The sequence below is a fragment of the Dryobates pubescens genome, chromosome Z, assembly GCF_014839835.1.
Source record: "Dryobates pubescens isolate bDryPub1 chromosome Z, bDryPub1.pri, whole genome shotgun sequence".
Classification (NCBI taxonomy): domain Eukaryota; kingdom Metazoa; phylum Chordata; class Aves; order Piciformes; family Picidae; genus Dryobates; species Dryobates pubescens.
Genome location: NC_071657.1, coordinates 123,824,211 through 123,845,200, shown reverse-complemented (window position 1 = coordinate 123,845,200; position 20,990 = coordinate 123,824,211). Strand labels below are relative to the sequence as shown.

Here is a 20,990-nt window from a genome sequence, read left to right as displayed (position 1 = left end):
AATTTAATCCTGTTAGAGGGAAAGGACAGGTGACAAGTGGAAAAAATAAGGAAAATCCTTTTAATAAAGAATTATTGATATCTGCTAAATAATGATAACAAGAATCAGAGTAAACTAATTAACATGTTTTTTGTAGCAATGCTGGCATCAAAGATACTAGGCTTAGTATGATAGGTGTTGAAGGCACTGCAAAGATACAATGTATCAGTGAAGAAGTATTATTATTCTTATTACCCACACTGTTAAGACCCCTTCTTTGTAGAAGAGCTAAGATCACAATCACAGTAAATGAAAATTAAAATGTGCCTATTTCCAGCTTTCTAATGTCTGCAGAGGAGTCAGCAAAACAGTGGCAGTGGTGACATACAAAAATATTGCATTCACATACACATCTTTACTTGTGACAGCTTCCTGTGAGTATTTTTAAGAGTTTTAAAATGACAGGCTTGATCAGCTTGGCACAAAATTGCACTCTTCTTTTTGAAGTAGTTAATTTTTATGTAGAAATAGCAGAAATTTAGTCTTTATACCTCAACTGTAAAGCAGCAGTATTTACGCTTTGTTACGATGCCTTTGCTATGCCTTTGTATTAAACAGCAAGGCAAACAGAAAATAAATACTCGTTTTTATTGGTTAGATTTGGGTGCTAACAACAAAAGAAGAACCTAAACGATCACTTTTGTCCTTCCATTTCAAATTCTTCTGTTGGCTGTTTCCTTCCTCTTCATTGTAACTAAATGTTCTGAGTTTCAGGATATGTAATTACCTTGTTAATCTTTCCAGATAATAGGGTAAGGTTAGCTTCTTAATCCCTGATTTTAGGACATGGTATCATAGAATTGTTAGGGTTGGAAGGGACCTCAAGGATCATCTAGTTTCAGCCCCTCTGCCATGGGCAGGGATACCTCACACTAGATCAGGTTGCCCAGAGCCACATCCAGCCCAGCCTGAAAAACTTCCAGGGATGAGGCTTCTACCACCTCCCTGATCCACACCATGTGGGTCTCAGCTCTCCATGTGTACCATGTCATGTGACCACACAAAGTCACCTTTGTTTACTTGAAATATGTATTTTTTTGCTGAAGTCTCCTATTCCTCTGGAGATCAGTATGATAATTCACACAGGGCTAAGTAATATATAAATATTGGGAGGGTTAATTAAACATTTGAGTACAGAGAGCATGTCAGGGAAGAGCACTGAGTATTGAGTATCACTTCATAGGATCATAGGATGTTAGGGGTTGGAAGGGACCTTTGAAGATCATCAAGTCCAACCCCCCTGCCAGGGCAGGACCACAGAATCTAGAACAGGTCACACAGGAACACATCCAGATGGGTCCTGAAAGTCTCCAGAGAAGGAGACTCCACAACCTCTCTAGGCAGCCTGTTCCAGTTCTCTGTGACCCTCACAGTGAAGAAGTTCCTTCTTATGTTGAGGTGGAACCTGCTGTGCTGTAGTTTATATCCATTTCCCCTTGTCCTATCACAGGATGCAAGTGAGCAGAGCCTCCCTCTTGACACCCAGCCCTTAGATATTTATAAACATTTATTAAATCCCCTCTTAGTCTTCTCCTCTCCAAACTAAAAAGCCCCAGGCTCTCAGCCCCTCCTCATAGGGCACGTGCTCCAGTCCCTCAATCATCCTGGTGTTGTCTGCTGGTATTCAGGGGAAAAAAATCACTCTTGCAGAACTTTTTGTTAAAACTTGTTACCTTGATCTGAGAAGCACAGATTTTCCCACCAAGCAAAATAATAATTATGGAAATATTTCATTGTAATAGCCACCATTGTGCTTCATTTTATGAAGCATTGGTGGGTTTGTTCTTTTTGCATGGAGGCAAAGCAAACCATGAACTGCAGTTGTACATTATGAAAGATTCATGGAAAAGAAAGTTATTTTTAAATCCCCTCCTTTTCACCACCACCTCCCCTTTCCCACCATATCTGCCCCTTTTTCCCCCTCAAATCCCAGAGCACCTGGGCTCTCTTGGAGTCTCCTCCCACCCCAGGTGTGGCCACTTTTCCCTCCCCACCCACCCCCCTTTTTAATCCCCTCCAGGAAAGGCAGAAGCCCCAAGCTGAGCCCATCTGGGCTGAGGGATCCTCCTCTCATCACTGGTGAGTGCCCATGGTGCACACTGGGTGATGGTGGTGGTGACAAAAAGGCCGGGGGGCCTGGTGGCCCCCCGGTTAGGTAGGAATAGGGTTGATGACTACTCCAATATCATCCGTAGGTGCTGGCTGGGCCTCATTACTGGGGCTGAGCTCCTTTGTGTGGTATCTGGGCTGGTTGAGGATTGGCTTTATTGCTTTTCTTTTACAAAACCACAAGGGTAGTTGGATGTAGTTTTATAGATGTTCTTTAAGGCAGCCTTCATGTATTTATGGTCCATAGTTCTCATCTTGCAAATACACTGAGGTGAATAACTAATCACATAGCCCACTAAAAACTGAGTTCACATAAGTAAAATGTTTGCACAAGCAAAGGTTTGTAGAACTAACCACAGAGGTTGGAAGGAAAACTGAATCCAAAGCCAAAATTCAGGAAAGGAAAAGCTTTTGGGAGATCACGTGACAAAGTAAAAGAAAAACAAGTGTTCTGGGAATGAAAGAGTTGGGTCATGAAAGGAAGCTGATGGCTGGTGCTGTAACTCATGTGGGTGCCACCTTTGTACTTCAGGAACACAGGGAGGGGTAAAAGGAAATGAGAATTACATTTCATGGAAAACTGCATAAAGTAAAGAAGCTGAACTTGGTTTCCTGATTCCTGTCATGCCCATAAGGAGATCTGAGCAATGAAGGGCTTCAAGAGGAGGAAGACTGGTAAGGGCATCCTGGAGGAAGAGGCAGAGTGAGTTTAGAATAGAAGCTGTAGTCATGAGTGTGGAAGACCAGTGTGCTGAAACTCAGGAACATGTTTTGGTCATAGGAATAATGAAAAAACATGTATTAGTTGCAGTGTAGCTCATATGGAATGGACACAATCTGTCCTGCAAGTCCAGAACAGCACCTGTTGCTGAGGGAAGCAACAAAAGTAAATCCTAAGACACCTCCACAAGAACCAGTAAGTATTTATTGACTGACAAAAGCGGGTGAGAAAGGATGTGTTAGCACTGGGGACATATTTTTTAAGATATTGCTAAAATCAAGAAAATACCTGCTGTAAGTAGAGTCCAAACTACAGCCTTCACTCTTGAGTGAAGGAGCAAAGCAGAAGGTCTGCTATCAATCATCACAAGGGTTGTCACTTGTGGAATTACTGTTGCTATGTATTTTTAAACTCCAACTTTTGAACAGGGAGAGTAAACATACATGCATACAGTAATTAAGGTAAGATATATTTTCTTAATTTGGTTGAGAGTAGGAATGGCTTTGTACTTTGAGTATGAGACAGATCTTCCTGCAGTGCTACCATTTCACCCTTTAGGTATTCTGCAAATAGAAATGATGCTACATTTTTGCAACAACAATGATAAGAAATCAGAATATCCCTGAAGAGTGTAATAAAATTATTCAAAATTTCATTCTGATGTAGATAAAGCATTTCATGTCTGTAACCAAGATAATAAATCCTGCATTTATTTACGCTAAGTCCATGCCATTTGCCCAGGAATGAGGTATTATGTGGCTCTGAGCTTGCACAGAACCTGCCTGTAGTGTATTAAATATTTATGAATTGCATATTAACATTGACACTTAAATATTGTTATTTATGAATACTTTACTATGGCCACTTTGATTAGAGTGTGTGTGTGCATGTGTGCTACTCTGAGAAGAGTGGGTTTGCTCTGGTATTTATTGATGAAGGGATTTGTCTGGGCTCAAGCAGAAAGATGACAAGCGCTGGCATGTATCTGCTTGTGAACAGGGCAGTAATGTAGTCTATTATTTAAACATGATCTTATTGGCAAGCACATTAGTTTTGTTTTATTAAAATTCCAACACTTCACATTTTTATTAATCACTTCCCCAGTCCTTCTATTCACTTGTGTTCTGATGCCAGTGCTCCAGTCCCCATAGCAACACTTGTTAATGCTAATGAAACTGCAACATCCTAAGCTCCCCGACAGAGCAGCCCTGTTAAATATGGCTATTAAGCACAGTTGTATTTCTGTTAGTTCCAGCTCCCAGCAGACACCTGCTCTATAGAAATTCTGTCCTGAGATATTAGGATTTGGTAACTCAAAGCTTTTGTTAAAGCTGTCATTTGACTGGAATAGAATTCCCATATTCCCAGACAGTGGATGCTACAGAATATGTACAGTTTCTGTAAAACTGACAAGGTTTAGCTATAGGATTAAGTACTCTTTTGAAGTGCTCATTTGCATTCAATGAAAAACCAGGCAGGATTGAGACTGACTGATCTTGAGGGAAGCTGCAGGATGTGTTGCCTCCTACAGTACATGGACATTTTAACTAAATATAATTCATAGTGTGTTAACAAGCAAAAATAGCAGCTAAATAATTTGTCATGAGCTCAGACTCAATGCAACTTAACAGAAGTACTTGAGCACTTTAGTATACGGAGGGAGGAAATGGTTATGTGCATTGATTCTTCTTTCAATGAGGAACATATTTGCATGTAGTATTGGTGAGGATGCTGACAGGGTGTTTTGTTTCCATTATTCTGAATTTTCATTTTCAATACTGTTTATTTGGCAAGTCATTAGTCATCCATCTTTTACACTCCAGAAAACAAAGGAAAAATCTTGTTATTAGTATAAAATCTCTTCCAAGAATATGACCACAAATTAGGGAATGCTGCTGTGCCAACAAATAGATGCTGCAGTGCCAAGGCTGCAAAACAAGAAAGCTGTCATGTGTGTATTTCAAGTGTCAGGCTGGTGCTTCTCGATACTCTTTTTCATTACAGCTCAAAAAACCTTGGATACTAGACCAAGCTTTAAAACTACTCATTTCCCAAAGACTTTTCAATGCAGCACTGTTTTGTGCAGAATTACCTATAGGAATCCAGCTTTTTCCCTAATGTACCATATCTTGGGGGTTTGGTCATTTTGATAACTAAATGGTTTTGCTATGTAGTCAGTATGCACTTGGGGGAGGATGCTCAGCCTTTCTGTTTTCCGTTTGGCATCTGTTACACTGCTAGTGCAGAGTGCCAGGTTTGCTACGTGTCTGTTGTTTCACTGTCATTTGTTCTCCCCTTTGTTCTTTAGATGTCTAAAAACCTCATTGTTAGGATTCCTTTATTTGCCTGTGTATTTGTGGCATTAAATTTTGGTTTAGGATCATTTCAAGTTCTTGTGCTAATCTTCTCATAATATTAGCCAGATGTATTAATGAGATAACAAACCAAAGTTGTTGGTAATGAATCAATTTATTCAACTGCTGCATTTAATTACAAAGACACTTAACATTCCAGCAGATGCTCTTATTTTGTTTCATTATCCTTGTGTTACCAACAGCGGGCTTATAAATAAATATTCTACATGTCTATATTTATATAACATACACATCAACCTAAAACCTTGTTGTTGTGCCATTAACTGCAAAAAATGTCATGAAGCCTGTAAATATGTGTCTTAAACCAATCTGTATGAATTCCTCTTTCATTATTTGCTTTCTCAGACTATGTGCATTCTTGAATTTTCAGGTATTCTTCAGTTGGTAATAAAATGCTTACTTTTAAAAAAAGTTGTTAGCTTTCTTCGTCCCTAGTTAAAAACACTTGTCTTTAGACCTTTATTTTCTCCTTTCCTTCTGGTCTCATGATTGTCATTCCTTTTCATCTAGTGGCAAAGCTTCAAAAAGGATATGAATGCCCCGCCCCTCAGCATTCCATGCAGACTAATTATGTAGAGGGTTCTTTCCCTCAGCTTGTTGGTTGCCTGCTGAAGGGGTTCTTCCTCTCCCTGTGCTCTGGTGCTCCAAGTCACGGCTGTGGATTGCAGCCCTGAGCCAAGACATGTGAGTTAGGAATTGTAGCAGTGAAGTTATTTCATTAATCTGAGCACCAGCACCTCCTCTTTCCGGGTGGAGAATGTAATTTATGCAGCAGTTCTCAACGTGTCTGCAGATCTAGTCAGAGCACATAGTTCAGATGTACAACCAAGAAGAATTGATCCTGACAGCTCTTACGGCTTTTACTGTGTTTCAAATGCCTATTACTGACAACAGTAGGTTTTACGAACTGCAGCCAGTGCTAGATGTCCTTGTTAAGAAGCACAGTGCTAAAATCTTAGCATTTTCTTTTCCTTTGTGTGTAATGCTTTTGAAGCAACCTTGCACACTTTATAAGGCATGCTTATGGTAAAATTGCATGAAACAGTTGAGTCTCTTAAGCTGAGAAGAAAGGAGGAAGCTGAGATGACAAGAAGGTGGTTCTGTTTCATCTTACTGCTTCTCACTGTGCACTCCTTAGTTTGCTCCTGCACTTGGTGGATTCTGCTGTGAGCATTTTCAGCATTATTGAGCGGAAAGAAAGAAGTGAGTACTTCTATCTGGTTAAAGAGTTGAATCAACTCATCAAAGGATTTGGCAAGCCTAGGAGCCAGCACAAACAGAAGGGCAATAGTAGATGGTTGGGAGTGGCAGGATGAGGTGGAGAGAGAATAACAAAATACCACTTCTTGGTGGTAGCAAGCTAAACCATCTCTGAGAATTTTGCCTTTAACAACTCACTTTAAAATGCCAAATCTTTCCTTCCTTTTATTTCTTGTACATCTACTGTATTGGACATAAAATGATGTGGCATGTTGCTGTATTAACTGCATGTGTGATTGTACAGGTAGGGTACATTGTGTGTACTGCTGTTGTCTGTATTATTACTATGTGGGCGTAATGGTTTACTTCATGTGCAAACTAACATTAGTTTTGAGTTGAGAATAATTACATTTGAAACAAAATGTTACAGTAAGGAAAATTAATCCATTTTGAGCCTGTCAATCAATTAGTTTGTATTACTGCATTTAAAACAAAGACATACAATTTCTATAACAGGCAGGATTTTCTTTTGCTTTTCTCACTGTTGTAGAAGTGTGTAGGTATAAGCAGTAGGTATCCTGTGGGTGCTTATAACAAAAACCAATGCTTATTCTAGTTTTGAAACCAATTTGTGTAATCCATATGTTTTCTATACCATGTTATTGTCAAGTGTCTTCAAAGTAGGCATTTTATTTTCAGCTGAAGAACTGGATATACTTCTTAGCCTTTGGTTCCAAATACTATATTCCTCTAGTCTCTTCTTTCTACTAATCTACATTTTTTATCTCTGAATTAGCTCTGAAGACCACAATTTTGTCTGTCCTGTGAAGAAAATGGTGTCACTCATAAGTTCTGTGAATGAAGAGAGGGATTTTCATAGTTCCTGAGTTCAGTGTCCTTACTGTGAAGTTATTGGGACATCTGTTTGCATACCAGTCATGATGGTTTTCTGCTAGGCCAAGAGAAACTCAGTGGTTATGGGATGATTTGGTAGAAACTTAATGAATGGATTTTATAGGGCTCTGATTTTCTTGGGAGCTAAGTACTGTGCTGTTCACCACAGACACAAATAGGAAGGGGTTAGGCGATAAATTTTGCAGTTAATACACCTTTTCCCCCCCAGATGGTAAGCAGAAAGGCCAGTTGAAGCAGTGCAGAAGAATTTCCTCATATTTGAGTGAACTGGACACTAAAAAGAAAAGTTCTATTCAATGTTAATGAATGCAGAATAACACACATGGGAGTGAGCAGTAAGAATATGTCCACTGCCTTGTACATTAACACCTGATTCACAGCTTCTCTGAGACTCAGAAATCACTGAAGATAATTCAGTCATTAACTCAATGAACCTAAAAGCAAGCAAAATGCTAGAAATAAAAAAAGAAATAAAGAGACTGAGGAAAAACTGTGCTGACTGGGTGTTTTCAAAATACCCTTCACCCTGGCACATGGAGAAGTGTAGAGTGGAACTAGCCAAAAGCTGAACAAAGAGAACAAGGAAAGAAGGACCATTAGGAGAACATGAAATGTTGCTGCAGGGTGTTTTAGGTGTTGATGAAAGATGAATAAGTTCAAACACTACAGAAACAAATCGGTGTGTGTGGGGAAAAATGCCATAAAATCCTTACTGAGGTATTTCTGTAGCTACAGAATGGTAGAGGCTGGAAGGAACCTCTGGAGACCTAGTCCAACCTCCCTGCTAATGCAGGTACATCTAAATCGGGTTACGCAGGAATGCATCCAGACAGATTTTGAAAGTCTCCAGAGAAGGAGACTCCAACTACCTCTCTGGGCATCCTGTTTCAGTGCTCTGCCATCCTCAAAGTAAAGAAGTTTTTTTTCTTCAGTTCAAGTGAAACCTTCTGTGTTCTAGTTTGTACTTGTTGCCTCTTTGTTCTAGCACTGGACACAACTGAAAAGAGCCCAGCCCCATCCTGATGACTTCCACCCTTTAGATATTTATATGCATTTATAAGATCGCTTTTCAGTCTTCTCTTTTCCAGGGTAAAGAGCCTGTGACTTAAATTCTTCACCCTCACATTTCTGAAAGACTATGCTATTTGCATGATTACTGTTTGTTTTCTTAATTTTTGTACGCTTCCCTAGGTAATTTGTTCTTGTCATTGTTAGCTGGGGCACACATGGGAAGGATGTGTGAAAACACATTTTAAGAGAGAAGATCTACTATTCCCTCATTTTCAAGGGTCTCTGCATACGGGACTCCTGGTGGAACAAGAACTCAATCTGAGTGTTTTTATTTCCCTGTTAGCCTTTAGCTATGCTTTAGTTAACAGCTTTTCCTTCAGTACCTGTGGCCACTCTGCTCCAAATACAGAATCAAAATTAGCTACTTTTGCAGGGCTTTCAGTAGTATATTTAGCCATATTTGTACTATTTTGGTATTTGTGTTACGTGTTAGTCCACTAAGTGCTATGCTAAAGGCTGTGCATCTTTGTTCAGCTCTGTGCATTCATTCTCTTGTTCAGTGTTTTTTTGCAGCAGATGAGTACAAAGATATATTCATGATTCTTTCTTCCCTCACCTCCTCTCTTAAGTGCCTTTCAGACAAATTGCATAAGCTTCTGCAATTGCCACGCTGCTCCAATAGTTAGATTTAAGTTGTTCTCTTTTAGAATTAGCTATGCTCTTTGGGCAGCAAAAAAACCTTCACCTCAGTTTATTCCTTTCAGCAGTCCACCACTACAATAAAAAATCAATAGCTCTGTACTTCAGCCCAAGCAATTGTTATTCCCAAGTACTCATGTTAAATAACTGTGTCTGCCTCCTGTCTATGTTTGGTACCAGTTCCTGCCATACACACCTACATTTTGGAAGTTGGTTTGTTAAGGCAGATGGGAGATGTTTATTTGGACATCTAAATGTTTAAATAGGTGATTGCAAGAGACCTAAACCAGTGTAGCTGCTTACCAGGCACAGCTGAACTGGCTGACAGAGTTCTTATTTCTCCTGGCATCAGGCATGGCTTGCCCCTCCTCAGCGTCTGTACATGTAAGAATCGCTTCCATGTGACGGTAATCTTTATCAGTAATAGTCTCCCTTTGTGACAGAACAGTAGGCAAGATGCTAATAGGAAAACAAGGAAAGACAAATGCGTGCAGACCTTCAGAAAATTGCAGAAGTATTGTGCAATAAATAAGAGTATAATTAGAAGTAATCAACATACAAAATGGCTTGTGCTATACAGTCTAAAGCCTTCCTGATGGTATGAAGAATGTGGCAGAGAGTAGCTTCATTCATAACAGCAGATAGAACAGGTGAGGAAAAGGTGTCTTATCATAACAGTTCCTTCAGTGATAAGCAGAGCACTTGTGTCTTTTTGACTTGGTGTCAGCTGGGAGTTTCAGCTGGAGCAGATACTTGAACTGTCCTGTGCTAACCTCCTACCATCCTTCTTAGAAATAATGCTTGCTTCCGAGCACCTGGGACCCAACAAAATGGATTTAGTACTCCAAGTGCTGTAGATGTATTCACTTACTCAGCATTTATTTTTATTTATTTTAGATACAGAGTCTATTCTGGAGCCTCTATCTCTGCCAGAAGCTTGCAGTCTTGCTGCTGTAGAAAGTTCTCCCTATGTGCCTTGTATTTTCTGCAAAGAATGCTATCTCCTAGCAGAACAAAGCCAGCTCCTGAAGCATATGATTATTGAACACAAGCTTGTCATAGCAGATGTGAAACTGGTTGCAGATTTCAGAAGGTAAAGATTATATTGTTTAAATTGAGTGTGTGTGAGAGAGAGAGTGTGAGTGTGGATATTACAGAAACCTTCAGAAAACTAGAGATCATGTTTTTTAAATACCTGGAAAAAAAATACTTGAAAAAAAACAGTAAGATGATATGGGAACATTTTAATTATTGTATTTTTTTAATGGGGTTTTTATTGCTGGAATGTGAAGTTATTTTCCTGTTCCACTCCCCAGCCCCTAGATATTGCTGGGACCTGGGTACTTAGTATTACCACACAGGACAATTTCAGTGCTAGACATTCTTTGACATATTCTGGGGCCTTCTCAGGTCCTGTCGCTAATAGACAGGTTGCGTACAAACTAGAAAGCTGTTTATTTCATAAAGCACATACTAGACAATCGACTCCTAAATTTGAGTTTTGTTTGTGTAGGACAAGACTATTTCTACCATTGCACAATGTCCTAAAGTTGTGTATTGTACACAGAGGATGCTCAGTACAGGATCTCCTACATTCTGGGATGAAATTAATTTATCCTATTTTAAGGATGTCAGAATTTCTGCATAAATATCGCGTTTAATTCTTAACTGTATTTTACAGTACATGCAACTGTGACTCCTACAGCTGTGTCATTGATCATCTCAGCAGGGTCATGTTTGGCTTTCTCTCTCTTAACTTCCTCCAGTAGCTGGCATGGCACCAGCTGGCTTGTAACTTCAGAGATGAGGCGCTCAGTGGCATTTTGCTTTCACACACAGCAATATATGAACCAGGCGGTAGGCTTGATGGTACCTGCCAGTTTGTGCACAGTTCTGTTGCAGTGTTTAAACGTTAGCTGGATGATTTCTCAACTAAAAAGAGTTTTCTGGTAGGTCTGCTGTGATTAGTTAATGAGCCAAAGCCAATAACTTGCATCTATCAAGATGTTAAGAAAAAAATTAAATATTAAGATGAAATTTAGGAAGAGAAATGTCAGCCATAAAAATCCTTTTTCAGATATATGAGCTTTTCATTGCTTAAAAATGAAAACTGATACTTGTTTTTGTTTGGGTTTGTACTGAAAGTAGGCAGAACAAGAATGTAGTGTTCTTTGGCGATAATGCTAGTTTCTTTGGATAAATAAAGGGATCAGAGCTGCTCGGTCACGGACCACCAGTTTAAGTGCACTTGGGGGATTACTCTGTGTTAATAGAAATGTATTTGAAAATCACTTCTTCAGGAAAACGCCCATTTACATTCTTTTTGCTGCTAATGCAATTGGAGGGAAGCCAATTCTTAAAGAAAGCGGCCTCAGGATATGAAATGATGGAGTTGTTACTCTGAAGTGTGCCTCTCCTTATTTGCTCTACTGAACATCAGTAAAACAGTCTAATGCTACGCACTAAAGAGGAAGTATAATCTGAAGTGTTAAACTGAAGTGTGAAGAATACAGGGAAAATACTATGAAAACATAGAGGGGGCATTTTTCTTAGCGGTGAGTTACAGTCAGTCTTAGGAATAGTAGTTCTTGACAGAACTACAAGAGGTAATGAATCCAGAAAAGACCAATGCCAATGGGACTCTTTTTTTTTTTAACTTGGAAGACTAAAGATAAATTGGCATTAAAGCAAAGGGATGAGATAAGGGGAATAAGCTTCCACTGCATGACTGGGCGTGATCACTCATGGTCACTGATCACTCATTCTGTCTCCCTGGGAGTATGACAAGACATTGGCTGTATTTGATCATTGATTTTTTTGGTTAAGTCTTATGATATGAAATCACTTACCAGTGAACTTCATGGTTAGGTGAGTTTGTCTCAACAGCATTCATTTATTTCAGTGCATGGGGCAGAGTAAATGACATCATGAAATCCCCCCATTTGCACATTTATGTCCCAAAAACTCAAGGATCACATATTCTGGAAGACTTGCTGTTCCTGTTGTGAATGAAACTTGTCATTTCGTTGTGAATTATAAACAGTGGAGTAGATAGACGGGCAATGAAATGCTCACCACTCGCTTACTGGCATCTAGGGAGCCACCAAATGAGCTTCAGCCATGCATGCTGACTTCACTGTGCTGTTACCAGAGGTTAATCCTCTCCATGTCAGAGTTAGCAGAAATAAATCTATATGTATTCCTTGGCTGTCACAGTTGCAGTCCTCATATATTAAGTTAGATGGTAAACAGAGGTAACACTAACCGCCATGTGATGTGCTAGCTGTGGCAAGTAAACTTTGAGATGGCACAGCTCACAACCATTTAGAAACGTCCTCATCATAATGGTATCTGATTTTGTATGATTCTTGTCCTACTACAATTATTGAATAGTTGTTAGCCTTTACATTACCAACCCTCTCACGATTTAGACCGTATACAGGTCAAAAGTGTAAATATAATCACAACTTAGACATTTTCAAGTGGTTTTGTTTGGGTTTTCTATGTTTGGGGGTTTTTTTTTGTGTTTTGGTTTTTGTTTTTCTAATAACAACACACTGAATAACTAGTGCAAGAATTGCTTGGTTCCTTCATCATATAATTGAAGGTGATGACTTCTTAGTTAGACAGTAGCTTCTAGTTCAGTGGAAACCTAATCTCAGTTGTGGCATGTTGATGCCGTGATACAAACAACGATAGTACAAGAATCTTTTTAAACAACTGTAGTTTATGGGTTAAATCTTCAAGATATGTTTAGGGCTTTTCCTTATTCTGTCTGCTCTCCCAGTCCCAGGTGTTTGGGGACATCATTTTTCTGTCTTTCTAGTTGTCTGTCAAGCTACAGCTTTCACTGTAACTCCACAGGAGACCTGCCAAAATGTCACTTTTGACAAGTTGGTATTTTCACTGAGTTTCAGATTCCTGCCTGCATCTTGCAGAACATGGAGCACAAATTCTGGGAATTTGAGAGTCCTCCGTAGTGTATCTTTTGAGTAAAAATGCATCTGAGTGGCACTTCTGTTTGAAAATGTGAATAGGTCATAGTATTTATGTAAAGCTTAATGCAAATCTGTCTTACTGAGTTCTTCACTTTGACAGGATAGTTAAACACAATGTTAATGAAGCTGAATGAATTTAATGAACTAGAAAACTAGATTAAAGGAAGCAAAAACGGCGACAGGAGTTTTTAAAAAGCACAAACCACTCTTAATTTATAGGATAAAAAGAAAAACCCCAGAGCAAATCAAGTGTTTACTAAACTTTTCTTTTTTTTTGTTTCCTCTTTCACTAATCATCTCTCATTTTTAAGGTACATCTTGTACTGGAAGAAGAGGTTTGCAGAACAGCCCATCACTGACTTTTGCAGTGTGATAAGAACAAATTCACAAGCCCCATTAGGTAAGTGCACTGCTTGCTTACCCTTTGTCAGCCATACCATGTGGTAATTTTTGGCATATGGTGTTGCTTTGATCAGCCAAGTGTGGAGTAATCTGACACTAAGTCAGAAAACCACAGAAGTAAAGTTTAACTCCTAACCACATATTTAAACTTACCTTTTCCATGGGTTGCAACACGTGCTTCAGCACTGTGAGCAGCAAGGGTGAGCTCATTACATGCTTAACTGCACTGCCAAATTGGGGCCAGTTGCAAATCAAGGCCTAGAAGTGCTTCTGTTGAGGCTGGGGAAGCTCTGGTACCCACTGCATAAAATATTGATGACGGTCTTTCCAGAAATGTATAGAAACATTCCCACTGAGCTGTCATTTCCAACTTCAGCCTGTCCACCACCCACACTGATACTGCTAACTCTTCCTGGACAGGTAACTGAAATCCCCGTATGCAAGATAAAAATTAAAGATTAATTGATGTTTCTTTCATGCTGACTTTATACTGTTACCATTACAAATTATTGCAATTGCTTTATGTCTCCAGAAGAACCATCCTAAAATTAATAAAGCTTGTAGTGGGGAAAACGTTGGCCAGACTTTTATCTTTGTATTGCAATATGAATTACATAAATGTCTTACAAACATGTGTATAGAAATATTTAAGCGTATTTCATTAAATTATGAAACTAAAATAACTTATTTCTCTAGGTTAAAAAAAAAATAAATTCTCACATTCTTAACACATTCTAAAGGATTAGCAAATTATGTGCCAAAAATATTAAAAGCAGCTGCAACTTCCTGTCCCTTACACACACTTTCTAATCTTAACAGAAGAGCAGGACAATTATTTTCTTCTATGTGATGTTTTACCAGAAGACAGATTACTTAGAGAACAGCTTCAACAAAAGAGACTGGTAAGAAATTGCTGTTGTTCCTTTTTTTGAGGTAAGCAGTTCCATAGTGGAACTTACTAGGCATTTTTAAAGTGGAAGTATTTTATACTAGACTGCAAAATTCTAAGATTTTTTTGTGTTTGGTTGTTTTTTTTAAAGCTCATTTCCCTAGATGCTACAGAAACATACATAAACTCCTTGTTTATAGATTTTCCTTTAGAATAAATTTACAGGTTCAATGTCAGTGTTCACACAAGTGGAAAATAGGCCCAGAGCACTGGAAAAGGCTTTGTGCTTCTTGGAAGAGTCTGCAATGCACTGACACACTATCTTTTGTGTAATAGGATAGGTGTAAGGAAATTAGCAAAATAAAACTCAGTGTGTGATACTGTGAAAAGGGAAGGTGTTACTTTACTTACAAAATCTTCAAGCAAGATGGCTTTGTGCATTCACTCTCTCTCACCCAGATTTCATTAATTCACACTTGGATGCTCATAAGCACCATGGTGCATGAGTAGAGGAAGTCTGTGCAGTATTGTTCTTTCCATGAGATGCAAAGGAGAAGAAATGCCAGCTGCTGACTCCTCACGAGCTGTACTGCTGCTTGCTTGATGATGGCAACCTAGTACTTCAGACAGACCTCTTGTATCTTTTAGTTGTAAGTTCTGAATGTGCAGCACTTCACATTGAGCTCTTGCTGACTTCAGTTTCCATAATATCTTAGTCCTGGTTGCTGACCACTGGAGTGTTTTTGTTTTGTTTTGCTTTAGTGTTTTCTTGCTTCAAATAAACAGCTGTAGTCTGGGTTTGCTATTGGGCTAACTTAAAAATGTTCTGTAATACAGAGCAGCTTTGTGGCCAGTCTCCTTATGTTAGGATGCAAGGCCTTCTGCTGGCAAGTCATCTGTACTGTGAGGTGTTAGAGTGGTCAATATGACCTTTACATAATACACTCTTCAGTTTACTGTTGGCAGCTGTGTCCTAGGAATTGTTAACACAGGTCTTTTAACCCTTTGTTACAGTGTTTCTTCTCGTATGCTTGTGTTACAAGTCTGTGCATACACAACATGCACCTAAAGACATCTTAAAGCGTAAGCATTCAGAATGAAGGAGATGCTTACAAAAAAAAAGTCAAATTCTTGTCTCTAGGCTGATTTGGATTGGTGTGCCAAATCTATTTGGTTCAACTACCCTTTGATCGCTGTTTCAGTTTGATGACTAATGTAATGTTCTGCAGCTCACGTTACTTCACTAGCAAATCCCCAGAACTGATGGAGTATGTACAGGTCTTTATGAAACTCAACCCTGAACCCACAAAAACTGAAGTATCCACAGCTTCTTGCAGCAGTAAGTTGCACTGCTTAACTACATACTTGTAGAGAACCATCTGTTTTGAACCTGTCACCTGTCTGGGTTTTTTTTACATTTGAAGAGGTAGTGAACAGTTTTTCCTCAGTCTTATCTAAACCCTTCATAATTTGTCTCCTGATTTATCATGTACTGAAAGGAGGTGATCCTTCCCCTCTACTCAGCACTACTGAGATCCATGTGGAGTGCTGGGTCCAGAGCTGTGCTTCTCAGTACAAGATAAAGACATACTTGAGCAACTCCAGCTCGGAGGTGATTTAAAGGATTGCAACATCCTTCATACAAGCAGAGGCTGGGAAAGCTTGGTCTATTGAGCCTGGAAGACAAGGCTCAGAGGGCATCTTATCACTGTGTATAAATATTTCAAGGGAATGAAGAAGAGAGTCATAATTTTCTCAGTAGTACTCACCAACAGAAAAAGTGGTAGTGGGAATGAATTAAAAAAACAGAAAATTCCCTCCAAAAAAAAAAACACCAAGCAAACACCTTTTTTTAATGTGAGGGTGGTTGAACACTAGAAGAAGTTGCCCAGAGAGATTATAAAGTCTTCATCTGTGGAGACACTCAAACCAGAACTAGACACAGACATGGGTGACCCTGCTAGGACACAAGAGGTTGGACTACCATCTCTCAAGAAGTCTTTTGAAACTACAAGGATTCAGTGATTTGAGGCTGAAGATGCTGTCTGTTTGGTGGTTCTTCATTGTGCAACTTTGCATTTCTCTGTACCTTTTCAGTTTCCTATAATCCCTTTGAGGTTGTGAACAGCATCTGGAATATTACATGTGAGCACACAGTGCCACAATGATGTTCCTTTCCCAATGTTGTTTGTGGCTTTAAGGAAAGAGGGTTGTGATTGAATATGCAGCTCATGTTTTCATAGAACTGTCTGTTGTAATATAGCTTCTTTCTGCTACACATTGGACTGTAGGTTTGGGGTTTTTTTAAGGGGATTTTTTCTGTTTTCCTAATGTTTTGTGCTATTCTAACTAGGCCTTGTCTCCACTGCCAGTGTCAAGGGAGTGCAGAGTCTTTTGGCAAGTGAGCTATTATCATCTCCTCTGCAAACAGACATTTCCTCAAATTCAGAAAAGAGTGCAGGACTTAGCCCAGAGCAAGTGCTGATTTTGTTTACAGAGTAATTAAGTTAGAAAAGAAAGAGGTGTGCACTCTTACTATGGTGTGAAATAGTCTTTGCTATTAACACTGGTTTAGGTATCAGAATTGTATCTTCAGTTTTTACAGGATTTTATGAAATCAAGCTGCATCTGTAGTTTGGGCCTAATGGAGTCACTGCTTTAGTTACAGCAATAAAGTCTGTTTATTTTTTCATTTCCTCTTGCTGCAATCTGAGTGTTGACTTGCAAGTTAAATAGTTATTTTGCTTTGCAAAGTCTTTTAACTCCAGACAAGTCCAGCAATTAAGACCAAGCTGGCAAAGGGACTCATGTGAGTTGCACGAAATAAAGACCAGAAGTATGCATTTTTGGGTGATTTTTCTGCAGCCTTTGAGTCCTAACTGCTGTCTCTGACAGCAAGCCCAAACAAGGACAAATGTTGTCTTTAAAATGTGCTAGGTGAAGCATGTCATTTGGCAGTTTTGAATCTCAAGTTTAGGAGTATTTCAGGCTGTATTGCAGCAGGGGAGCCAGCCAAGGTAGATGTCATGCAGAGACATTATGTTGACTGTGATGTATTGAGAGCGGCCAAGGAATGAGCCTGAACTAGGTTAGAAAGCACAGCTTGCTGAAATAGTTGTGTAGGTTATACAAAACAGATACAGTCTTTTGGAAAAACACAATCTTGACAAAGAATCTGAGTTGTGAAGCAGTACCAAGCAAGGAAGTACTGGCAGCAAAACTTTGAGAGGTAGTAGGAGGGGCAGTGTCAGTATAAGCCACTTGGTCTTGTCTTTAAAATTTTCCTTGGAAAACCACAGCTTTGATCTTGTCCTGCTCTCATGTTTACAGCTATTCTCCTGTCATATAACTGGTAGTTTTAGGTGGAGAGGTTCTTTATCCTTCCAGTAAATTGACTCTGGAGAACAGTCTTCATCAAAACTGGAAGGGGGACAGCTATACCAGCCTCCTAAGAGGAGCTGTTTGTAGGAACCTATTTGTCATAAGCTGAGACAAGGTTCAAGATACTTGAAGGTATGCACTGGAAGGAATTGAGATGCTAGTCTGATTTAATTAGCATCATTGCTTGTGGAGAGTAGCTAGTAAGAGCATCATGTTAATACCTATACCTGAAATTCTATAGGTTCATCTTTGCCTATGTTTGGTATTTAATTGCTTTTCTCAAGCACCTTGAATTTTTGGAAGACTTGTCAACTAATAGCCAGAAATCATCTTATCTAACTCCATAGCAAGTGTTGGGTAAATTCTTGAATATATCAACTTTTAATCCTTTCTTACAGTTTTCTGGTCTCATTTTTTTGTTTTGTTTTGAATGCCTTTCATTAACAGTTCTGACATAATTAATCTTTCCTGTCAAGGCTGAAGCCCTGAGTATTGTGAGCATTACTCTCATGTCTGTGTTCAGTATCTTACTACATTACTGTTCTTTGCCATTTTTCTTCAATGCAGTGGGGGCAGGGGGAGGTTGGGTTTTGCTACTTCATTTTACTGTGTTAGCCTGTGTCCATCTTCTTTTGGTTGTCTTAGTTCAGACAAACTTCACCTTTCTTCTGCTTCAGCTTGCCAGACTCTGGCAAGTCTACTGTAATTTCAACCCTTTTTGAATTTTCATACATCTTTGCACAGGTATTTGATTTTCATCATATCATGAAACTGTTCCTTTGGTTTTTTTAATTGACTAAGCTTCCTGAAAAAGCTGCAAGAATGTCTTCTACATCAGTGTCCCAGCACCCTTTAAAGCCTGAGTTGTCTGACCTGCCTCTTCAGGTATAGGTTCTAGCCTTTATCACTTCAGTAGCTGAGTCAACTCAGCTAGAGCAGTGATAGGAAAGACAGGGAGAATCTAAGAGCAAGTGGGAGAGACAGCTAGGGAAACAATCTATTATAGCCATTCCAGTTAGTCACTCCCACTATTCACTTTGAACTTGAACGCTGCAGACTAGGCTGAAGTTAAGGATTAGATGCAGGAGAAAAAGAAATTTTCCCTGTTCCTAAGAGGCAACTTTATTCACAAAATAAAAGTCAGGACAATGCAACTCACGAGTTTCACAATAAATATTTAACACTCGTATAACAATCCTGAGACTTTAGCCATTTCATTATAATACCAGTTAAGTTATAGTTTGGTCTTTGTACTTATTCAGTCTGCCTGGGACCTGTGATTCAGCAGATTTTACAGTTTGTTCTTACATCTTGTTCCCCTCACTACCACCATTCTCTTCTCAAATACCTGTTTTTCCAGTTGGTCACAACTCTTATTTCTCTCTGGCTTTTTTTTTTGTCACTGTTGTTTCAAATCTAGTTTTAAGTTTCCTCACTTAGCTGGCAAGCTGAGGTCCTAAGATGCTCTTTCTCTTCTCTGTCAGGGCACTTATTGGTAGACTTTTGTTTCCCCAGCCATATGACAATATTCTTAAATACTCCATATTTTGTCACTATTTCCATGGCTATATATTCCTCTTTAGAAGATGTTGATCTATGCCTTGGACTCAGCTGAAAAGATGCAGGAAAATGCTACCCATTCCTTTTTCTACTTCATTCTTGTTCACAGCATTTTGTGGAAATGTCTTACCTGAGTATGTAGTACAAAATCAGGAATGTCCTCTTTAGGTGATCACCCAGTACCAGAAGAAAAGGAGTACTCTCAGTTTCATCTCCGAATAGAATAGACCAGTTTGGAAGAGACCTTCAAGATCAACCTTCAAGATCCAACACCACCTAATTAACTAAACCATGCAACCAAGCAGATAGGCAGCATCCCTTGGAAGATGGTAGGTCATTGCTCAGTTGCTTTCCTCTCTTCTCTGTTCCAAAAATGAGCTTTTATCCTTCATTCCACAGACACCAGTCTTCAACACACTACTTTGTCTGTCTAGCCAGTGGGGCTTTGTTTGTGACATTTCTGAACTATGTATGAATTTTCACATTCACTAGATGAGAGGGCAAAGTATACGAAGTAATTAGCAAGCACATGTATGTCAGATGGTGTGACAGCTGACTTCAAAAGTGTGAGTGTTCTCCAGGCTGGACATCCCATCCTGACAATTTTGTTGTATTCTCATGCACATTACAGCTCAACTGTTTCCTGAAGGGCTTCTCAAGCAAGCATCTCTGATAATATTAAAGAAAAGGCACTCCTCTTCAAAAAACATCGAAGAGGATGTGGTAATGACTACAGAATTAGAAGATACTTTTTTCTCTCTACTCAAGAGACAAGAGTATTTTTTTCAAGTGGGAGAACTGAGTACAGTGATCAGTAAGGAGAAGCTGAATAGAAGTTAGGAGACATGCTGTTGATATATAGCTAGGATTGCAGATCTTTGGAGAGACATGAAGTTTCTGATACCGTGATTCCTTGTAAATATTTTTCCTATTTATCAGCCACATGCATGATCTAAGAGTAGTTTATCCTAATGCTGTATACAAATGTCAAATTGTATGCTTGGCAAGTTTTCAGAAACTGTACAGCAACTCAAGAGTCACCAGTTCTGGTCTGGTTTGTTTTACTGCCAGTAAAGCAGCTTCTTGTTGTGATCTGTCTTGCTTTGTTTTGTTTTGTTGTTAAAAATCAAAGTATGTTTCACTTGCTTGCTTTGCCAATAGCAGTACTTAGTTTCTGTGGGATGAGCACTCAGCAGGGAAGTGTAACTCATTTAAATTGGAAGAAACTACAACTAAAGATACATACTGTATGTTTGAGAAATCACCTACAAGGCTTGATGAAATACATATTCTTCTTGCAAAGCCCCTCTTATTTAGATCCACATTCACACTGACATTGCTATCTCTAGTAGTACCTTATTTCTCAGGCAGATTTCAGTAGTACTATTGATTCCAGTAGTATTAATGAGTCCGTTACTGTAACGGAAGCAATGTGGCCTGTGACCATGCACTCCACAACAGTGTGACTGAGCATTCAGATGTTGGATCCAGCACACTGTAACATTCATGAAATTTCCCTTCCAAAGGAACATCTGTAGGCACACTACCTCCCCAGAGAACATAGCACCATTGTAGTGGTTTGAAACACACTAATATTCCCCACTATCAGAAATGATGAGTTTATGACATTGTATGACTGTAGGGCATTACCATCCTAGACAGGAGACCCTGGCTTGCTCTCTTGCTTTCTG

General features: G+C 39.2%; 1 protein-coding gene across 3 annotated transcripts in view; it reads left to right on the top strand.

The window, feature by feature from the left end:
- The window catches only part of ZNF277 (zinc finger protein 277), a 60,149-nt gene that overhangs the window by 11,015 nt on the left and 28,144 nt on the right, over positions 1–20,990 (top strand). For all 3 annotated transcript variants that reach the window (XM_054178178.1, XM_054178179.1, XM_009907190.2), the window contains exons 2-4: positions 9,967–10,162; positions 13,379–13,467; positions 14,289–14,371. In XM_054178178.1, coding sequence (XP_054034153.1) covers positions 9,967–10,162; positions 13,379–13,467; positions 14,289–14,371 — 368 coding nt within the window. The remainder of the gene's footprint in view (positions 1–9,966; positions 10,163–13,378; positions 13,468–14,288; positions 14,372–20,990) is intronic.